Consider the following 21,720-nt stretch of genomic DNA (forward strand, 5'->3'; position numbering starts at 1 on the left):
ATCCCACCCTGCTTTCCTTAGCACTCTTGTAACCTCTTCCCTTATGCAAGATGTCACTGCAACATTACTGCCTCATTTGGGCAGGCGTTTCCACATTCACACAGGAGTAATGCCAGAAAACACAGAGGTTGATAACAAGGGCTTGGTTGGACCCAGGGGTATAGGTCCCCATTCGGTTTCTTCCTGAAAATGGAGTTTATGTTTAGTTTAGTTTAGAGATACAGCACTGAAACAGGCCCTTCGGCCCACCAAGTCTGTGCCGACCATCAACCACCCATTTATACTAATCCTACACTAATTCCCATATTCCTATCACATCCCCACCTGTCCCTATATTTCCCTACCACCTACCTATACTAGGGGCAATTTCTAATGGCCAATTTACCTATCAACCTGCAAGTCTTTGGCATGTGGGAGGAAACCGGAGCACCCGGAGGAAACCCACACAATCACAGGGAGAACTTGCAAACTCCGCACAGGCAGTACCCGGAATTGAACCCGGGTCGCTAGAGCTGTGAGGCTGCGGTGCTAATCACTGCGCCACTGTGTCGCCCCATGTACCAGTCATGTTTTAATTGTTTCCCTGTTTCTTGTTTCTTATAAAAGGAGAAATGTTGCCACTTATTTTAAGTGCATCTGTGCAACAGCAGAGTGGTTAAAATGAGACATCCGTGAAGGAATTTATTGGTAAGGGTTAAAAGAACAATTTAAAAATATTAATTAAACTGCTTTTGAATTAACAGACAATATTAGAAATTTTTGGTAGCGTGATGCATTGTATTGTTACCCCAAAATGTTCTGCCATGAAGTCACAGAAAGTAGGTTGATCCCATGATCTCCCACACCAATGATCTAATGTCAGATGTAGCTGCATGGGTAGCATTCTCAGCTCCGAGTCGGAAGGTTGAGCATTGGTTTAACTCTATCCTAGGACTTGAGCACAAAAATTAAGGTGATGCTCTCGTGCAGTACTGTGTGTTGCCTTTCCATGTGATAGGTAAAACATCCCTTAACACTATTTTGAAGAAGAGTAGTGAATTATCCCTGGCCAATATTTATCCCTCAACAACAACATAAAAACAGATTATCTGGTTATTTATTATATTGCTCTTTGTGGGATCTTGCTGTGCACAAACTGGCTGCGTGTATCCTACATTACAACAGTGACTACGCTTCAAAAAACAACGCTTCATTGGCTGCAAAGCACTTTGGGACGTCCTGTGGTTGAGAAAGGTGCTCTATAAATGCAAGTCCTTCTTCTTCAATGGTTGTGAAAGGTGTGGGCTACAACTTCTTTCTCGAAGGATTAAGAAATTGACATTTTTACCATCATGCCTTGCATAGTTAAATTGACCTAATTTGAATCCAATAAAAGACAGATAACTGCTGTAGAACTTGTGTACTAGTCAAAGGTTAACCACATCAGGAGGTCATCAATAGATAAGGTGGTGCTGGGAGATGCGATTCGCTGGAATGATGGAAAAAGTAGAACTGCGAAACAGATGGTCCTTGATCACATCAACCATCTGGGCTGTGAATAAAACACCTCATGTTCTTCTCAGATGTCGAGTAGGAAACAAAGGTTAACTTGATCAGCAGACAATTTAGAAAGCAGACAGTATACATAATTACCTGATGAGCAAAGATGGAACTGGGAAGGTGCTAACTGCCACAGTTTCAATGATGCGGGGTTTTTGTGACTGAAAGGGGTGTAAAAACACATTTAGCGCGGAGGCACCAGCAAAGGACATCAATGTAAGGGAAGCACTCTGTGCAGGTGGTTCAGATCTCTGAGTATGCTCTTCCTTAAACTTTAAGTGCATCAAATGTTTGGACCAGTAATTGATCAAAATCACTGGTAACCATATCAGTGCCAAGACTGAATCTATCTCACATTTCATTCCTACAGGGAGTTCCTGATCTCAGTTACATTATTGGCGAAGGTGCGCAGCAGTCTGTAAGGAACTCAAGATAGAACAAATTGAGAATCCTTTCACACACCTGCCAGCAGCTGACACAAGATAATGGCAAAGACTTGGGAACATGGACTCGATGGGCCGAATGGCCTCCTTCTATGCTGTCAATGACTCAACGACTATGTTATTTTGTCTCCTGTCTTGGTGATGAAACGACGCAAGGTTTAGGGCACAGCACAGAGGGAGTTAAATGATATTTAACAAAAAAAGGTGAAGGAATCAAAAAAAAAGCAAGAATGACAAAAAAAAGTTGGCCACTTTTCATGGCAGCTATATTTGTTGTAGTCATGTTTGTTATCGTCTGAAGTTCTGTTCCTGGATGATAAATACCTGCTAGTGCGCCACAGTGGCGCAGTGGTTAGCACCGCAGCCTCACAGCTCCAGCGACCCGGGTTCAATTCTGGGTACTGCCTGTGTGGAGTTTGCAAGTTCTCCCTGTGTCTGCGTGGGTTTTCTCCGGGTGCTCCGGTTTCCTCCCACAAGCCAAAAGACTTGCAGGTTGTTAGGTAAATTGGCCATTATAAATTGCCACTAATATAGGTAGGTGGTAGGGAAATGTAGGGACAGATGGGGATGTGGTAGGAATATGGGATTAGTGTAGGATTAGTATAAATGGGTGGTTGATGGTCGGCACAGACTCGGTGGGCCGAAGGGCCTGTTTCAGTGCTGTATCTCTAAACTAAACTAAAGTTCAAGATAATAGGGTGAACGGGTGGTGGGTGTTAATTGTAGTTCTATAACTATGTTCTCCAGTTTACTTGCACATAGTGCATCTGAGCTGCAAACTATTAAATTGGAATTCGTGACTGGCTGTAGCATTGTTATTAAGAGCAATTACAGAAACATGAAACCCTCGAGAGTAATGTCAGTTGAGTTAAATACAGAGTTTGAACACTTTCAGAAACTCATTACTCAGAGGCATCAGTATTTTATGCACAGTCACTGCAGGTAGATTTCTGTGCCTGGTCTAAGTGAGTGGAAATACAGACATAATTGTGTCTTTCCCCCAGAAGATAATATCCATCAAGGAAAGGCCAATTCCAGTACCATTTGTTGTACTTCCTCCTCAAATTTCATATACAATCGCATTACAAAAGACAACTAAAACAATTTGATAGCTTTTCATGAAACAAGAGTCCAGATCACGAAGATGTTTCAGTACAAGTAATGTAAATTACATTCAAGGTATTCCCCAACGGTTACTGGAATGCCATGGTCTCATTGCAGTTCAGTTGTTGATATTAGAAAAATACATGGAAAAAAGTGTAAAATCTAATCAAAAGCAAGGTTCAAGAGGAGGACTTGTTTCTCGGAAGTCATTAGGATATCACACCTTTGCACAGAATACCAATCGCAATTAACAAAAAAGCAATACAAATGACAGCTTTCTGAACTCAAACCCTGGTCATTATTATACAGTTCTCAGTATAACCAATTTCTCAATTAAATATAACCTGCTGCTGAAATCCAATTTACTCCTCAATTCATTCGAAGTGTTTTAGAACTTGTGGTCCTCGATTGGAGCAGAACATCATGGGCAGCAAATAGTTCCCAAATTATTTCCCAAAATGACATGGATACAGATAAAACTGACCCAAACACAAAAAAAAAACACACGCAAAGGCCAACTCCTACCTCAGTCGTTCCTGCTCCTTCTTTCGCAAGTCAAAATCCCGCTGGACAACCTGTAGCACGTGTTCTGCTTCATCGTCTGTCAAACCAGACAGGTCAAGCTTTTTTCCCATGCCTTCTGCCCTGTTCTAAAATGTGCTTCAGTCACACTAAGGACCACCTGAACCAAAAGAAAAGAATACATTAGGGCATACAAGTGCTTTGATCTATCTTTGTGCAAGACTGGCACATTAACAGAGATCACGTTCCCTTATTTACAATCTATTATTTGGAGGAGAACTCCAAAACACAGCAGCCTTATAATTCCTGGAAAATTACAATAATGTGCTCACAGCACTCAGACAAAGTGCTCAATTAAAGTCAGTTGGTAGCACTCTCGCCTCAGATGCAAGATTCCAGTTTCAAGTTCCACTCCAAGGCTTCAGCAAAAAAAAATCAAGGCTGACACTCCAGTGCAGTACTGAGGGAATGCTGCACTGTCGGAGGTGCCACTGAAACGAGACGTTACACAGAGGCCCCACCTGCTTGCTCGAGGGGGGTGGGGGGGGGGGGGAGGAATGTAAAAAAAATCCCATGGCACTACTTTGAAGAAGAGCAGGGGAGTTCTCCTGGGTGTCCTGACCAATATTTATCCCTCAATCTATATCACAAAAGCAGATGATCTGGTCTGTTTGTGGGTGCTTGCTGTGCAGATACCAGCTGCCATGTTTCCTGCCTTACAACAGTGACTTACACTCCAAAAAAATGCTTCATTGGCCATAAAGTGCTTTCAGACGTCCAGTGGTTGTGAAAGGCGCTATATAAATGCAAGTCCGTTTTTCTTTTAACAACCTTCTGGGCTCAACATTGAGTTCAACAATTTCAGATCATAACCACTTTTCCTATTTGTATTCCCGGAGAGAAGCTGCTGGTAATGATTCTGCTGTTGCCATTTACACCTCCTCTGGACCCAACTTTTGTTTCTTTACTTGTCCCAGTACCATCCTCTTTTGCCTTGCGCCATAGTCCCTTTTGTCATTTAATCTCTCCTGCCTTCCACCCTATCATAAACCTTCCCTTTTGTTCTTCCCAGCCCCCTTCTCCCTTCGCTGCCTTTGTACTTGCTTAAAACCCGTTACATCTCAAACTTTTTCCAGTTGTGATGAACGGTCTCCACAGATGTTCTCTGATCTGCTGAGTATGTTTCGTATCTTCCGTTTATACTCAATTAGTTTGACTTGCATTCCAACAAAATTAAATCACAATATTCAATAAATCAGTCCAATCCTTTTAACTTAAACATAAATAAGGGAAAGATATGGGAGGAGCAGTTGGGGAGAAACAATCCCTTTCCCTGCTGTTTAGATCTTTTCACAGACAGTATTCAAGGCAGTTACTGCTCAATGGGTTCTCCAGAATTAAACTGAGATTTACGAGGGACCTGCAACATGTCACAGATGCCCCATCGATCACTGATTTTAGGTTTAAATCGTTACAACATTTCTCAGTTCCAAAAAGCTCATGATCATTGATAATTTATATTTGATAACTTTTTGAATTTATGGTTCTTCAATTAGCAACAAAATTCTATGTCACAATCCAGAAGAAAACAGAAGTAGTCAAAGACCACAGGCTGGATTTTAAAAGCAGCTCAGGATCGGAGGCGGGTGGGCCCGCAATTTCATGCCGCTGGCTATCATGCTGGCTCGGCGCCACAATCCCGACCCACGTTTGGCGCGGGGCGACCCATCGGGGTCAGAATAGCTACCTGCCTACAAGTGATGGGTAGCCAATTGAAGGCAATTAGTCGGCCCTGTAATTGGCCCTAAGGCCCCGTTCCTGCACCAACTGGGATTTCCTGTCGGCAATGCGGGCAAGGGATAGCGGCCTGGATCACGGCGGGCACACATGGGTAAGGGGGTATGCCGCACTTTATCCCGTGAGGGTTCCCACCACCCGCACCAGTCAAGGCAGCTGGGCTGCTGGCCATCCGGTGAAGGGGTCGACCCTCCACAATCATGGTCAGGCTGCTGTGGCCATTTTTAATTTGACAAAAAAACTGACCCCTTCTTCAGATGGCGACTCCATGTTGAGGCGTCTTCCCTCTCTATCACGAATCGGCAGCTCCCACCTCAGCCGGTGGGGGTGCCCAGCTGTCAGTAACGGAGGACATCCCAGTGGGCCACCAGCCTCTGGAGACGACAAGCTGCCCTTAATTGGACAGCAAACCTGCTCCCCGCCATTAACTGGTCCGAACCTGTAAAAATAGTGGCTGGACATGTCTGGAACACACCATATGGGGTCGGGACCCAGAATCGGTGCCAACTTCCAGTTCCCGATCCCAGACTGAAAATCCTGCTCCACGTTTTGTTTTGTGCCTCAATAACTTTGGAGATATAAACGAATTTTATTCTGAGAACATGGGTTTTGAATTCGGTTTTACATGTCAGTTTTCACTCCGGGCTGAACTATAATGAATGATAAGACACAATACAAAATGATTGCAATTTTCCTTGCTTTGTTCATTTCCAGATGAATAACAATGACTGCTAATATGGATATGCTCAAGCTGCAGGAAGGATTTATCATTCAACATTTACAGGCATTGCATTAATTTTATTGATTGAAGCGCGCAGAACTTTGGATCCAAAAAAACTGAAAGAAAATCTGCAGCATCTGGTAACCAGTAACCCCCACCCCACACACTCATTGGTTACTTACTGGCTCGGAGAACCAGCACCAAACTCACCCCCGAAACACTGGACTTCGGTTAGAAATCTGATTCATTTCTCAAGAATGCACCTTGGTAAATTATCTTACCATGGTTCAACAGCAACAGCAAAGTAAAATACAGTCACCGGAGAGGGAGAAAAATGAAAATGAGAGAGGGTAAGAGAAAGAAAGACAGTGAAAAACAAGACCAAGAAAAAGTAAAATAAAAAGAAACATGAGAAAAAGAAATAGAGAGAAGAGAAAGAGAGATTGAAAGAGAGTGAAAGAAAAAGTAAGACAGCAAGAAAGGGGAGAAACAGAAACTAGGGAGAGAGAGATAGAGAGATAGAGAGAGAGAGTGGTGTCATGAAAATGTGCTATGCTGAATGATGATTTTTAATTCGTCGGTTGGAAACTTACATTAAACTTGCTGTTTAAACTTTCTCAGTTTAAAATTAAACTTTCTCACTTGTGTGTGAGAAAGTTGGAGCGTCGTTTACTATTACTTAGATAGGGATTTGATGTTAAGCACAATAAACTAATCTCTTTCTTGTTTAAACTCAAGAAAACCTGTCCGATTGGTTCTTTTATGATCGTAGTACTTAAAGAGTTAAACGCTCACTGAATTGGTTAGCACATTCACTGCTTAGAAGAAGTAAACCCTGTTGCTGTCAATCAAGGAGCAGGACAAGAGGGGAGCCTTTCGATCCCTCCTCACCTGATTGTAACAGTGGTGCCTGTCTCGTCTTTCTCTCTCTCCTTTGCTCATTTTGTTTATTTCTCCCTCCTCCTTTGGTTCTTTCTCTGCCTTTTTTATCCGCTCATGTTCTGGGTGATATTGCGTAGCGGGGAATGGAGCCATTAATGGCTACAGGATGCAATTGGGGAGGGGGTTGTGAGGAAATTGTGGTCCTCAGCAGCTCCATTCCCATCCCTTCTCCCAATCATTTGTGCCTCCCAATGTTCCCACTAAGCTGTGCGCATGAGCAGCTGCACAGCAGCCTGGAAGGTACGCACAGGCCTTGTTCTGTGTTAAATACCATGCCACGCAAAAATATTTAACAGAACAGCCCATTGAAAAAACTGGCTGCACACAACCACAAAATTTTGCTTCCCATTATCCCATTCTCGAGTCTCCAGCCTCGAGAACATCACACCTACTTTTTCATCATCTCAGTACCCACCTCTCACTCCCATCAATACATCAACCTCCTCCTCTTTGAGCAATCCACTCAAACTCTACACCCTCCCCTCCCTCCATTGTCAGTCATTTCAACAACACATCTTCCAAGAGTGGGTGCCAAGAGGTCAAAGGTCCCTCACACAGCTGTTTCTTTCCTTCCCTTCCTCCCTGTGTTCCCCTCAAAGGGGCTTTGTTTTCAAGGTGTAATATTGGAAAAAAAATCAAATTAGAATGAAAAAATTACCTGTCTTCCTCTCTATTTGAACCTTCCCCCCACCTCTCGCTTGGCCTTTGCCTCAGAAATTAGCATGTGTCCCACAAAAGTACACAATTAGCACTTAACTGTCAGGTAAAGATAACTGTTTAACTGGTGGTTCATAAAACATTTTGCGGCACTGAAAGACCACTCGCTCTCTTTCGCCCGCCTTTTAGTATACGTTTAGCATACTTTTTAAAAGTTCATTGAACACAACCTCTACAACAGGTAGGTAATCAGAAAATTGTCAGCTTTCTCGGTCTCTCTCTCTCTCACATGCATATATCCTTACCAAAAAAACGATGGGCTAAATTTTATTCGGGCGCCGCGCTCCGCGGCAGTGCCCTTTGAACTCGGCGGGGTGCCCGCATTCAGCTCCCGTGATATTTTGTGCGGGGGCTCACTTAAATAGTGGGGGCAGAGCACCCGCCCCCGATGACGTATAGGGGCGACCTCCACGTCCCCAGCAACAGTGTCCGGTGCCACCGCGCAGGCGCCATTTTTAAAGGGCTTTAAGCCCTTAGGATTAGACGAAATTTTTAAACAGGCAGCAGTATTACGTTTTTATTCAACAATAAGAAATATGCGGATGGCCTTTTCCCAACCCCCCAATGGTTATTTCAATGCCTGAAATGACCGACACATTCCTTTTTCCCTACTCGAACTTTACCCCCTAAACTTATGACATTTGGCCTATAACCCCTTCCCACCATCCCCGCATCTAATAAAAATTGATTTCCTCACTCCTCCACCCCTCCCGCCCTGAAATTTCTATTACTCCCCCATAACCACTAGGTTCTCGCCTCGGAACTCCGTGCGGAGTTCTGAAGGTGCACGAAAGCCGATTGGAGGCCGTAAAATCAGCGTGGGACGGCTGGTAAGTACATTTGAATATCATTACTGTCAATTTAAATATGCAGATGAAGGGCCTGCCGCCAGGCAGCGGGTGAGGGGACTGCACCAAGGTCCCCCCACCGCCGCTGATATGTGGCGGGCCCTTCTCGAAGTTGTGGGTTGAGGCAGGCCTCTCCCCAGAACATTTTACTGGCCCCCGCACTGCAACCGGCGATGTCAAAGGACCAGTAAAATTCAGCCCAATATAAATTTTACTTCATCAAAACTTTTGTAATTTGCCCTATTACTTTGCAAAAATTATTTGGCGAGAAGCTACTAGGGACAAAGAGTGAGGGATAGAGGCAACTTCGGACTGGCTGAATGATACTGAAGCATCCTCGGAAATTCGGTACGTTGCACTATTAGATACATGCTCAAACTGCTCTTGGCTAAAAGATGCAATGGTCAGCACAGACTCGGTGGGCCGAAGGGCCTGTTTCAGTGCTGTATATCTAAACCTAAACAGAAAAATCGAAACACCAGGCCTTTCAAGAGGGGGAGGCCTTTTAATGAAGATATTTGAAAGCACTAAAAAAAAAACTCAACTCATAAATTTTAACATGTTATTGTGAAAGGTGTAATTTGTAAAAATTTTATTTAAACCCATAGTTAGTATTTTAGAAATTTAAATTTTCTAAGGTAGAAATGGCAGCTGAAATCATTTTTTAAGAGAGCATTTGAACAACTTTTAAGAACTAAATTTTGGAGCCTCAGGGTAATGTACACATCATTTATTATATTTGGGACTTGGGGCATGAATTTTGATTCCAATTACCAGCGTTATCTGTTAATCCTGTAGGTGGTGATGTGATTGGTATTTTCAATGTTATATTTTCAACTGTATTTTACAATGAGATTATATCACTCTGTGATTGCATAATCTGGATGCCGGTTCCCACAAATTGCTCAAAATATTCCCAGAATTTCTTGCCCCCCTCCCTTTATCAATCGTCCCCTCAGCAATAAAAATTTCCGAAGTCACAAAATTAGGGTTTAATCAATGTAAAAAATAAGCTACATATTTCAAAATAACAATCTCTATCCAGTGAATATCCTTTTGTGTCTTTTTTACTGTTTTGTCGGACTGGATTTTGTTCTCCCCTAGGTGCGGGTTCCGTGGTGGCGGGGGCCTGAAGATGGTCCCTGATGAGGCCCGCCATGGACCTCGAGGCCATAAGGCCCCGGCCCCATCCTCCCAGCGAGCCTCTATGGCAGCCACCCAGCCGCTGGGCGACGGGACCTCAACTAAAATATTCAAATCAATAAAATGAATACATTTAAATAGACTTACCTCCAATCTCGAGAGCCCGCCACGATCTTCGGCACAGTGGCTGGCACTCCCGTGGCTTCAAATCCCCGTCCGGGGAAACGGGGCACCACACTGGTGGAGAGGGGGGAGGAGGTAAGATTTTCAGTGTGGGGGGCGGTGTAAATGGGGTCAAATAAACATAATGGGTGTAGGGGATGGAGGGAAGCGTTGGCCTTTAAACTTTGTGCAGTTTGACGGGGGGAAGGTCTGTTTTAAAGGTAAGTGTTTTTGGGGGAAAGGGCAAATAGTTATTGTAACTGTTATGGGGGAGAGGTGGGAAAGGGGCATAACAAATTTATTTATTTAATTTTGAGGGATAGGACTTTAGAAATTTAAATGAGCTGGCAGGGTTGAGATTGCAGCAGCTGTTTGGCTTTTTTGCGCTCGCCGTCGATCTCTTAAAAACCAGCCCTTTTTCTGAAAAGCCTGTTTTAGTTTTAGTTATACAGCACTGAAACAGGCCCTTCGGCCCACCGAGTCTGTGCCGACCATCAACCACCCATTTATACTAATCCTACACTAATTCCATATTCCTACCACATCCCCACCTGTCCCTATATTTCCCTACCACCTACCTATACTGGGGCAATTGCTAATGGCCAATTTACCTATCAACCTGCAAGTCTTTTGGCATGTGGGAGGAAACCGGAGCACCCGGAGGAAACCCACGCAGACACAGGGAGAACTTGCAAACTCCACACAGGCAGTACCCAGAATTGAACCTGGGTCGCTGGAGCTGTGAGGCTGCGGTGCTAACCACTGCGCCACTGTGACGCCCTGTGTGTATCTTCCAGGCAGCTGCGCATTATGCACAGCTTAGTAGCAACATTGGGAAGCACGAATGATTGCAAGAAGGGATGGGAAGGGAGGCTGCTGAGGGCCACAATTTCTTCACAACCCCCTCCCCAATTACACCCTGATCACCTTTTTATTCTTTCATGGGTCGCGGGCGTCACTGGCAAGGCCAGCATTTGTTGCCCACCCTTCATTACCCTCAACAACTGAGTGGCTTGCTAGGCCATTTCAGAGGGCAGTTAAGAGTCAGTCACATTGCTGTGGGTCTGGAGTATCATGTAGGCCAGACCAGGTAAGGACAGCAGATTTCCTTCCCTAAAGGACATTAGTGAACGAGATGGGTTCAACAATCGATGCTAGTTTCACAGCACCATTACTGAGACTAGCTTTCAATTCCAGATTTTTAAAAAAATAGGTAATTGAATTTAAATTCCACCAGCTGCCATGGTGGGATTTGAACCAGTGTCCCTACAGCATTAGCCTGGGACTCTGGATTACTAGTTAGCCAGAATGGTGGAGCAATGGCTGCGCCTGCTGGTTCGCCCTGGCATTGCACCTGAGCCATTGAAATGCCACCAGCGAGCTGTAGGCATTAACACGGGCACCCTGCTGCAGCTCATCCTCCAGGGGGAGCGGAGTGGACAGGAAATAGGCTGACCATGCTGACTTGCGAGTGGGGGATTGGGACAGAGGAGATCCTGTTTGGAATGGGGGGTGGTGAGGTGGGGGGCGGGGGGTGAAGAAGGGGGGGTCATTGACTGCCAGGAGAAAGACTAAAGAAACAGCGAAAATTTCATGATCACCTTCATGGTGATTGGTTCAGCCACTCAGTGCCTGTTACAGTAATGTGGGGCATTACCATCACTGGCTCTGTCCATATGCACCTGAATTTCCTCATTCGGGGTTTCACAATCAGTGTACAATCTCGATTTGCACATGTAATAAGATTTGGGCAAGATCTCAGGATGATTAATGGAGACTAATATTCTGCAGTGTCCAGTGCAATTCTGCTGTGATTCAGACACCTCAAACTGCAATGTTAAATTCACAGCTGTTACAGCAGGAAAATGGGCAGCTGTGAGTTGAACTTTTCCTCCTCAGTCTTTTAAAACCGGGTTCAATGCCATTGGCAGCACCTATGCCATCTTCCGCTTACATTTCTTAATTTATATCCCAAATCAAAGCAATTACAGAGAGGAACATTTAGTCCATTTGACGATCATTTTGTGTCTTCCATAATAAAACAGGCGCAGTGACTGGTTACTATTAATATGGTTATTGTATACATATATGTAATTCGGCATGACAAAATGCAGACCTCAAAAAATCTACTAACCCGATACTATTCACATTAATGTGACTGAAGTTCCTCCTAAATACAGTCTCCATGTCTATGCTTCTGTGCATCTGTGTGTCTGGAATGGACAGTGACGGCCAATACAATTCACTTACTGCAATTAATTTCACAACATGTTAAATCATCAAAATTATGGCTTGGCTATTAAACCTTATGCCACTCAAGTATTGTGAATGAAAAAATATTACAGTTGCATAGGGGCTCCCCTTGTGGCTCAGCAAGCATCTACCATCAGTAACTTAGCTCTTCAGACCAAGGCCTTGGGTTATATTCCTGGCTTATATGGAGTTAGCTGATCTCAGCAGGGTGCAACAGAGCTTCAGACCCCAGGTTAGCCAGAAATCCAGCTCCTGATTTCCAACTATCCACTACGACCACTGTGCATGTGTGAACACTGTAAGGCTCAGCTTTGCACCCCATGTCAAATAGTAAGAATAAAAAAGAAAAAGATTTTATTTATATAGCGCCGTTCACAACATCAGGACATCCCAAAGCACTTTACAGCCAATGAAGTACCATTGAAATGAAGTCACTGTTGGAATGTAAGAAATGCAGGAGCCAGTTTGTGCACAGCAAGGCTCCCACAAACAGCAATGTGATAATGACCAGATGATCTGTTTTTGTGATGTTGATTGAGGGATAAATATTGACCAGGTCACCAGGGAGAACTCCCCTGCTCTTCTGCAAAGTCGTGCCATGGGATCTTTTACAACCACCTGAAAGGGCAGATGGGGGTTGTTTTAACGTCCATTCCGAAAGACAGCACCTCTGACAGTGCAGCACTATCTCAGCACTGTTCAATTCCTGGAGTGGGACATTATCAGCAAACTGCACCTCTCCTGACCTCATGACAAAGGGTAGGTCATTATTAGAGTAGCTTCAAATGATTGGGCTGAAAATGCTCCCCTGAAGACTCCTGGATCCGATAATCACAATAATCTTTCTTTGTTTCAGTAACTTTTCCCTTTGACCTCAGTTTTGCTAGTCTTCCTTGGTGCCACATTTGGTCAAATGATGCCTTGATGACAAACTCAGTCACTCCGTTCTCCTCTAATCATGTCTGGATCAAGGCTACGATAAGATTCAGAGTCAAACTGATCTGGCAGAAGTAGAACGGAGCATTTGCAAGCAGGTTAATGGTGAATAGTTATTCTTTGACGGCTTTACTGATGACTCCTTCCATTACTTTGCTGACTAGGGGGCTGAAAGGCTAGTAATTGGCAGATAAATTTATTTTACATTTTGTGGGCAAAACATATCCGAGTGGTTTTCCATATTGTTGTATAGATGTTAGTGTCTTAGCTAAACTAGAATAAGTTTGATTAGGGGAGCAGCTAGTTCTATTGCACGGGTCTTCAGCGCTATGGCCAGGAAGTTGTCAGAGCTAGAAACCTTCGCTGTATGCATTGTACTCTGCTTCTCACTGTCACGTAGGGTGAATCAAATTGCCTGCACTACTGCCACTTATGATAGTGGGGAGCACATGAGGAGGCAGCGCAGGATGTGACTTGGCACTTCTGGTTGAAGATACTGGGCTCCACCATCGATGAGGATGTTGATCGTACCAGTTCTTCGTTAGTTTTCTAGTTGTGCATCACCATTCTCAACAATATGTAGCAAGGCCACAGAGTTTCGCCCTGACCTGCTGGTTGTGGGACCAGTTAACTCAGTCTATAACCTGCTGCTTTTGGTACTTAGCATGCAGATAACCCTTTAATGTAGCTTCACTAGACCACTACCTCATTTTAAGCTCTTTCTGTAAACCTGCAGCCTGATTTTAACCCTAACTGCGCCCAGTTAAAACCAGACTTTCCAATTCTGAGACCGCTTCCTTCCCGCGGGAATATAATTTTAATCTGCTATTTTTAGCAGGCACGTGAGACAGCAGCTGGAAAGCAGAGAGGTCCGATTTTAAATATGCAGATCACACCTGGGTGATGTCATCAGGGCCGTACTGTAATTTTAAACAGAGGCCCACTCAGGCCTTGGCTTCCCCGTCAGACCAACCTGGCAAAGAGAAGAGGCCGAGAAAGGGAAGCCACAGAATTTCTTGTTTCCTTGTAGGCCAGAGGAAGCACAAGTCTTCGTGCAGGCCCCGCAAGGAAAAGTTGGGCCACCTCTGCCTTGGGATTCCTTCCCTTTTCCCCAAACCCCTTCCTAACCACTTACCTGACTGTCTACCAACTTGCACTTCCCACTGAGACTATGCAGATGAAACCCAGGAGTTAATATTTCTCGGACCTCGTGCTTCTGAGGGCCAGTTTCCCATCCGCACGACTCCGTGCGGGAGTTAAAATCCAGGCGTTAGATCTAAAACATACATTTAGGCCCTAATATTTACTGGGGCAGGTTTTGAGAGTTGTGTGGTGGAGGGAGGGGGTTGTGCCGAGAGGAATTTTGGTTGTTTTGACTACACCAAATGCGTCGTTTATTTCCAAGGAGGTGCCCCACCCAGAGGCCCGCCTTATTGGCAGGTTTGGCTCCCTGTCAGGCAGGGAACATTCTGGAGAAGGCCACAGGCTCGGAGCAGGTAGGGAGCCTCCAGCTGAGTTAGTGGGAGCTTGGGGTGGCAGTGGGCGTGGGGGTGGGGGGAAAAAAGAGGGGTCTAGATCTTGAGGGGCGGCGGTCCAATTAATCAGAGGGTGAAGGGTCCTCATAATACTTTAGCTGCCAGGATTCCTGAGGTAGAAGGTTTAAACCTGAAAGATAGGTTAAATATGAGGCACCGAGTCTTACTATAATATTTAAAATGGCTAACCCGCCTCTTGGGAGCAGCTTGGTTGTCTACCTCCCCATTCTTTTTTTTTAATTTCCAAAATGTACTTTATTCATAAAAATCTGTAAAAATTACATTACCAGTTTCAAACAGCACCAAGTCAAAAAATACAAACAGTGCAAAGGAGGTCCGTTTGCTTCATTACAATCATGAGTTGCCTCACAACCCTTCCATTTCACATTTGTCATGCTAATTACATTTTCACATTTTACAGCAAATGAAAATTTTCCCGATGCAGTTCGAGGGGTTTCCCATGGATCCAGCCCCTCGGTTCAGCTTGGTGGGGGGACCTTACGTGGTCTTTCCCCATTGAGCCTTTGCTGCGGCTGCCCCAAGCTTTAGTGCGTCCCTCAGCACGTAGTCCTGGACCTTGGAATGTGCCAGTCTGCAATATTCGGTCGTGGACAACTCTTTGTGCTGGAAGACCAGCAAGTTTCGGGCTACCTCCCCATTCTGCCTCCGTTAGAACAAGAAGTGAGCTGGTTGGAGGCAGGTCAGGGTTTGGTTTGAGATTTTGTTTTAAGTTTTAGCACCCAACCCAACCCCACCCAATTTTTGGGGTTGGCCTTATTCTCTAACTTCAATAGGCTCTAACTTCCCTGGTGGGGCAGACTCACTCTTAAAACACTGCTCTTCAGCAGTGTCTGCATGGTTGAAACTGGCCTCTCCAAGTAACACAAGCCTCCCAAAGAAATGCAATTCCAACTCCCCCAAGTTACGCAGAAATTAATGGTGATAGATGGTTGCATCTCAGAATAACGTTACAACAACAGGCACCACATAATGGATAGCCAATCTTAGATGAAAGAATAGGCGCCTAACTGGCCAGAGGTGTCACATTCATTCAACCAATTCACACTCTAAGCATTTCATTGTGCTTGTCTAAACAACTCATGCCTCCTGAAACCCACTGCAGCCAACTTGTCTAGTCTCTGAGCTGTGTGCTGTTGGAGTTTAACCCCATATATGTGCTTTTGGGAACAGAAAACAGAAGATGAAAATTCAACATAGAAAACATCCATTCCATTATTTGTCATAGCAGGTTCCGTGGCTATTACTAAATGTTCCTTTATGAGGTTTGCTAATCGTGTCAAGCTATCCCAAATGTCTGCTCCCTCTACGTCTCTAACTTAAATCCAATTAACCAAAGGAAAGAGCATAAACTAAATTATAGTGCTGCTTTCATGGAAGAGAGCAAGAAAAAAAGTAAAACAGAAATGTAGAAAGATATATGCTGAAAAGGCTAAAATAAAAAGAAACAAAGAGGGTTGTAAAGATTAACAGCAAACATAAATTAACATGACAGTTAAATTGCAAGTTTGGCACATATACACATCTTTTCATTCTTTGAAAGAAAAGGGAGATGTTAAGCTTTTCCCAAATGATACCTGTATGGAGAGCACCTGGGGAGTTGTGATATTGTTTTGCATATATCTGAACCAGAATTATGGTCTACACAACATTGAGGCAATTTTGCTGCAAGTTAGAAGTTGAACTTTGACTATAGAATTAGACTCGAGGCTGATTTTGTAACTCACAGGTGCAGAACATTTGTGTTCCTCTATCCAATTACACAATTAAACCCACTTAGCAATGAAAATGTGTCTGCAAATTGGATAGTTAATAAAAAAACTGAACTTTGGACAATTTCACACTAACTCTCAGCCGATCTTTTACACCACATAATAATCATGTATATCAGGCTGTCAATATACCTTGCATGACAAAACTATTCTTAGCTAGAAGTAAAACCAGCACTCATTAAAGTACTGAATGTAAATCAATATGTTTTGTCATGGCAAATAATTCTTCTGTTGTTGCAAAAGCACTCTGGTTCAGACCCAATAACATGTGGATTGAGCTAATGACTCCATCTGTGATCTTGACCCGTAATTTTTCCAATCTGCAATCAATTCCTTAATTTTGTGCCATTCTCGACTTATTACTTAATTCAGTAAGTATAGGATGTGATCACACTACAGAGGGTACAGAGGAGATTTATGAGGAATTTGCCAAGACTGGAGAATTTTAGTTATGAGGAGAGATTGGATAGGCTGGGGTTGTTTTCTTTGGAACAGAAGCTGCTACAGGGAGATTTTATTGAGTTGTATAAAATGATGAGGGCCCTAGATAAAGTGAATAGGAAGGAGCTATATCCTTTCGCAGAGAGATCAAGAATGAGGGATCATAGATTTAAAATAATTGGTAGATGGATTAGAGGGGAGTTGAGGGTGCTTGAAAGGGTGGTAGAGGCAGAAGCTCTCACCACTTTTAAAAAGGCCAACACAGCCACAATGGAGTGAATGGCCTCCTTCTGAGCTGTGAATTTCTAAGATTCAAATAATATTGATCATTTTTCATATCACCTTACAAGTAAAAGCAGGACTGTTTTTTGCACCACTGTGCAGTGGTTAGAAGATTATAGATCAAGAGTTAGAAATAATGCACATGAATCATTTTCAGAACAATCCACTGCACAGATCGAGTCCTAAAAGTGCACTATTTATAAATGTAGTTCTTGTGCTTCGCTCAAACAACTGAATTATTTAAAAATGAATGAGCATTTTGTTTTACCTCCTTCCTGCAGTTATGGATGTGATTGGCACAGGTCAAAAATGAAAAAACTAAAATAGTTCATTAAATTGCTTTATTGATGCAGACAGGCTCCCTTGAGCATAAATTAACTAAACACTGCTTTGAAAATAAGTTAATAAAATTCAGTAACATTTAAAACAGTAGCACATCTGATTGCGACTGTGACAGTGCGAGCATAGATGTACACCCACATACACACTTACGATTGCCATTTCATTGCTGAGAGGTTTTAGGATGGAAAGGAAATCAAACTCTTTTGCATCTATCCAACAGGAGTGCATTGTCATGACGACGACACTGCAGTACCAGGGATGTTCCAGAATTCATGTCATATCAGATCACCATAAAATAAAATGATGTGTGCTGTATCAGTTGTTTCCTTATTGCAGTCGTTGTAAAATCACAGTATCAGAACAATAAAGAAAATCAACACAAGCTCGAGGAACAGCATCTCATTTACCGATTAGGCACACTACAGCCTGCCGGACTGAACATTGAGTTCAATCATTTCAGAGCATGACGGGCCCCCCATTTTACTTTTATTTTTAGTTATTTTTTTCTTTTTTACATATTTTACAACTTTTTTTTCATGTTTATTTCATTTCATCTTAGTTTGTTCAGTTTGCTTACCCACTGGTTTTTTTTTCATGTTTGGACTTGCTGCTGTTCAACCTTCAGTCCGTTAACACCCTATCTGTACTAATGCTTTGTCTTTCAACACACCATTAACATATTGTTTGCCTTTGCTCCATGACCTTTTGGTCAACTATGTGGCCTTGTCCAATCTACACCTTCTCCTTTGTTATCTCTTGCCCCACCCCCGGCTCACTTGCTTATAACCTTTGACATTTCTAATATTTGCTAGTTCCGAAGAAGGGTCACTGACCCGAAACGTTAACTCTGCTTGTCTTTCCACAGATGCTGCCAGACCTGCTGAGTGGTTCCAGCATTTCTTGTTTTTATTTAATAAAGAATCTTTAACAGAAATGCAAATGATACTTGGATGCTACACTTTTCAGCCAGAGATAGGTGCATTAGATTGCAAAAGACAGATGTTCAGATTTTTTTTCTTGTTTCATTCATGTTTCACCACAAAATTATCTCAATGGGTCTCCTGTCCAAAACGACTGTGGCGTATTAAATTGTCACTCCACCCTACACTGTAAACACCTTGCAAATTTTCATTTGCTTTCTTTCTCTGTTAATTGACAAAGAGCACAGGCAAACACTTTTGCAGGTAACTTTAAACCTTCATTGCTTGGCAGTAACCCACAAGTTACAGAACACATCCAATTTCATTTCCATAGCGGGTGCACCATCCACTCTGCTGCTTTATTGCCCAAACAGTGAAGATGAAAATGATCTCCCTTGCAAAATGTCTGAAATCTGTAGCTTTGTCTTCCATTTTCATTCAGGCACAACTCCTAGAAGAACCATTTATATTGGAACTAACTACCTGTTTTGTTTTTAATAGAATACTTTTTTGGGGCCCCATTCAATGTTTTCACTGCCATAAAATCAAAACGCTGCAGATGCTGAAAATCTAAAATAAAAACAGAAAATGTTGGAAATACTCCGGTCTGACAGCATCATCGACCTGAAACATTAACTGTTTCTATCTCCACAGATGCTGCCCGACCTGCTGAGTATTGCCAACAATTTTCTGTTTTTATTTTTGACCTGCGTCAGCTGTGGCTCAGTGGGTAGTATTCTCACCTCCGAGTCAAGACTGGAGCACAAAAATCAAAGCTGACATGGCAGTGCAGTATGAAGGGTGTGCTGCACTGTTGGAGGTGCCATGTTTACACATGAGACATTAAACCAAAACCTCATCTGCCCTCTCAGGTGGGCATAAAAGATCCAATGGTACTATTTTGAAGAGAAGCGGAAGTGTTGTGTTATCCCAGGTGTCCTGGCCAATATTTATCACTCAATTAACATCACAAACACAGATCCACAGGGCTTCTTGCGTGAAGAGCTCACGTCCAAAACATGGAAATAGGTCACATGATGTCACGATTTCCCAATCTTCCCAGCCAATAATGCCACTTCCTGTACTCTGCCCTTAATCCAGGGATGGGAGAAGATCGCAGGCAGGTCTTTCTATACACTTAAACGGGACCAAGAGCTGCTCCCAGGTACTGCTTTACACAGCTAGACAGTAACACTTCCTGCAAGTTTCTTACTCACTATCTAGGTTCTGTATCGTGAAGAGGCTTTTGGCAGATAATTTGTCAGACTTCAAAAAAATCACATTGCCAAGTCTTCAGCTTCATGGGGCTACATCTTGGAACTCTACCCTTGAAGGAGATGAAGAAAACCAAACCACAGTTGAAGGGCCAGAAACTATTACCCCTCACTACTGAGTGCATAGGTCTAAGAAAACATATCTGTCATATTCTGTACAGGGGCTTGGCTTTGCCAGGCAAGAAGTGACAGAACTGTGCCACATTCTGCATGACAACCTGCAGCCAACTACCAGAGAAAGCACAGCACTGTACAGAGACAAAGGAAAATGCCAGAATTGTACACAGTACTCAAGCTGTAGTCTAACTAGTGTTGTATACAGTTCTAGAATAACCTCCCACTCTTATTCTAAGCCTCAACTAATAAAGGAAGCATGCCATATGCATTCTTAACCATCTTATTAACCTGCTCTCTAGCTTTAAGATCGGTGGACATACAATCCAAGGTCCCTCTATTCCTCCACATTACTCAGTATCCTCCCATTTATTGTGTATTCCCTTGCCTTGTTGCACCTCCCAAAATACATTACCTCACACTTCTCCAGATTGGATTCAATCTTCCACTTCTCAGCCCAACTGACCAGACTATTATCTTCCTGCAGTCTAAAGCTTTCCTCCTCATTGTCAACCAAACAGCGAATTTTTGTATCATCTGCAAACCTTTTAATCATGCCCCCTACATTTGAGTCTAAATCATTAATATAACCTACAAAACTAGAGTTAGATTGTCAATTCTGCACCAGTTAGAAACTACTTGATAGTAAAACTGTACCATAAATGTATTGTTCCTTGTGTAGTAGTTCACTTTCCAAGACATCACAAGGGCAGACTCTCTAGGGCTCCGTCAGCACAATGCTTGCAAGAAGCGTGCACAATACAGAAACAGGATTACCAATCTCCAACCCATGCTAGCTTCCGGAGACCTTCCACGGTTATTGCCTCGCAGACACATTTTGAGAGGAAGTCCAGAAATCAAAAGGATACCAATTTTTAAACTCTGGGCTGGGTAGATGCTGTTGTTTTTTAAAAAATAATTCTTAAGCATCTTTAAATAGGTCGATCCATTGTCAATCAATCTGCTCCACGTCCCTGTTGCTTCTAGTCCCATCAATTTCCTACTGCTGGAGAATTAATTCTCTGTCCTGCCCCATCATCTTTCTTAATGGTCCCTCAAGGATCATTTGGGTCCTGTTAAAATCATTAGTGTCCCTCTTTAACCTAAAATTAATCTGTCAATTGATCGTTTTCAGTATTGATACATTAAACCACTTTCTCACCTGAACCCGTACCCACCAAACTGTAACAGGTTAAAATCCTTATATTTTGCAGAGTATTATCAGGCAAACCCCACCTGCCAAGATTGAGGCACACATTATTTTGCCACATGAACATTAAAACTTTTTAAAAATTGCAATCTTTGACTGGAAGGATATTTGCATACTCCCAGACAATGTGGTAACAAAGGGAGCCGATCCCTGTTCCTCCAATACACAGAGTGGTTGGACCAGTTTTGGTCACATGGCTGACTGGCTGTGACAGAGAAATTTGAACCTCCCACCAAGGATGTTGAAGAGACTGTTCCATCTAAGGAGCTAGTCACATCATTAACCTACTGAGCACCCTGGGAGCTTTTTGAATTTGAACTCCCAAACAAAGGGATTTGAACGGAGACAAAGCCGTGTGCTCATAGAATAAAGACCTTCTCGTGGGACTGAGAACATTTCCTCTCCTGCCTGTCCTGTCTGCCTTCATCTCTTTCCAAGGAACTGAATCTCGTGAAAACAGGTGAAACTCAAAGAGAGAAGGGTTTGCCACGGGAACGAAGTTTCAAGAAGATTACTGGGCCCCAACAAATCGCTGGACCATATCTTCAATCAAGGACTACAGTGAGCTCGAGAAACAGTAACGAGATATTGCCTCAAACTGTTCTACTTATCTTTTCTTCTGTTTTTTTGCTCTTCCGATCTGAATGTTTATATCGCGTGTGCATGCTAGTGTGAGCGTGTCGTA

General features: G+C 43.2%; 1 protein-coding gene across 1 annotated transcript in view; it reads right to left on the reverse strand.

The window, feature by feature from the left end:
• myripb (myosin VIIA and Rab interacting protein b) overlaps positions 1-21,720 on the reverse strand; it is a 439,089-nt gene that overhangs the window by 404,201 nt on the left and 13,168 nt on the right. Inside the window, exon 2 of the mRNA XM_068049915.1 lies at positions 3,612-3,768. Within this exon, the coding sequence (XP_067906016.1) occupies positions 3,612-3,721 (110 nt within the window). The 5' untranslated portion in view covers positions 3,722-3,768. The remainder of the gene's footprint in view (positions 1-3,611; positions 3,769-21,720) is intronic.

This window comes from Heterodontus francisci, chromosome 2, assembly GCF_036365525.1.
Source record: "Heterodontus francisci isolate sHetFra1 chromosome 2, sHetFra1.hap1, whole genome shotgun sequence".
NCBI classification, from domain to species: domain Eukaryota; kingdom Metazoa; phylum Chordata; class Chondrichthyes; order Heterodontiformes; family Heterodontidae; genus Heterodontus; species Heterodontus francisci.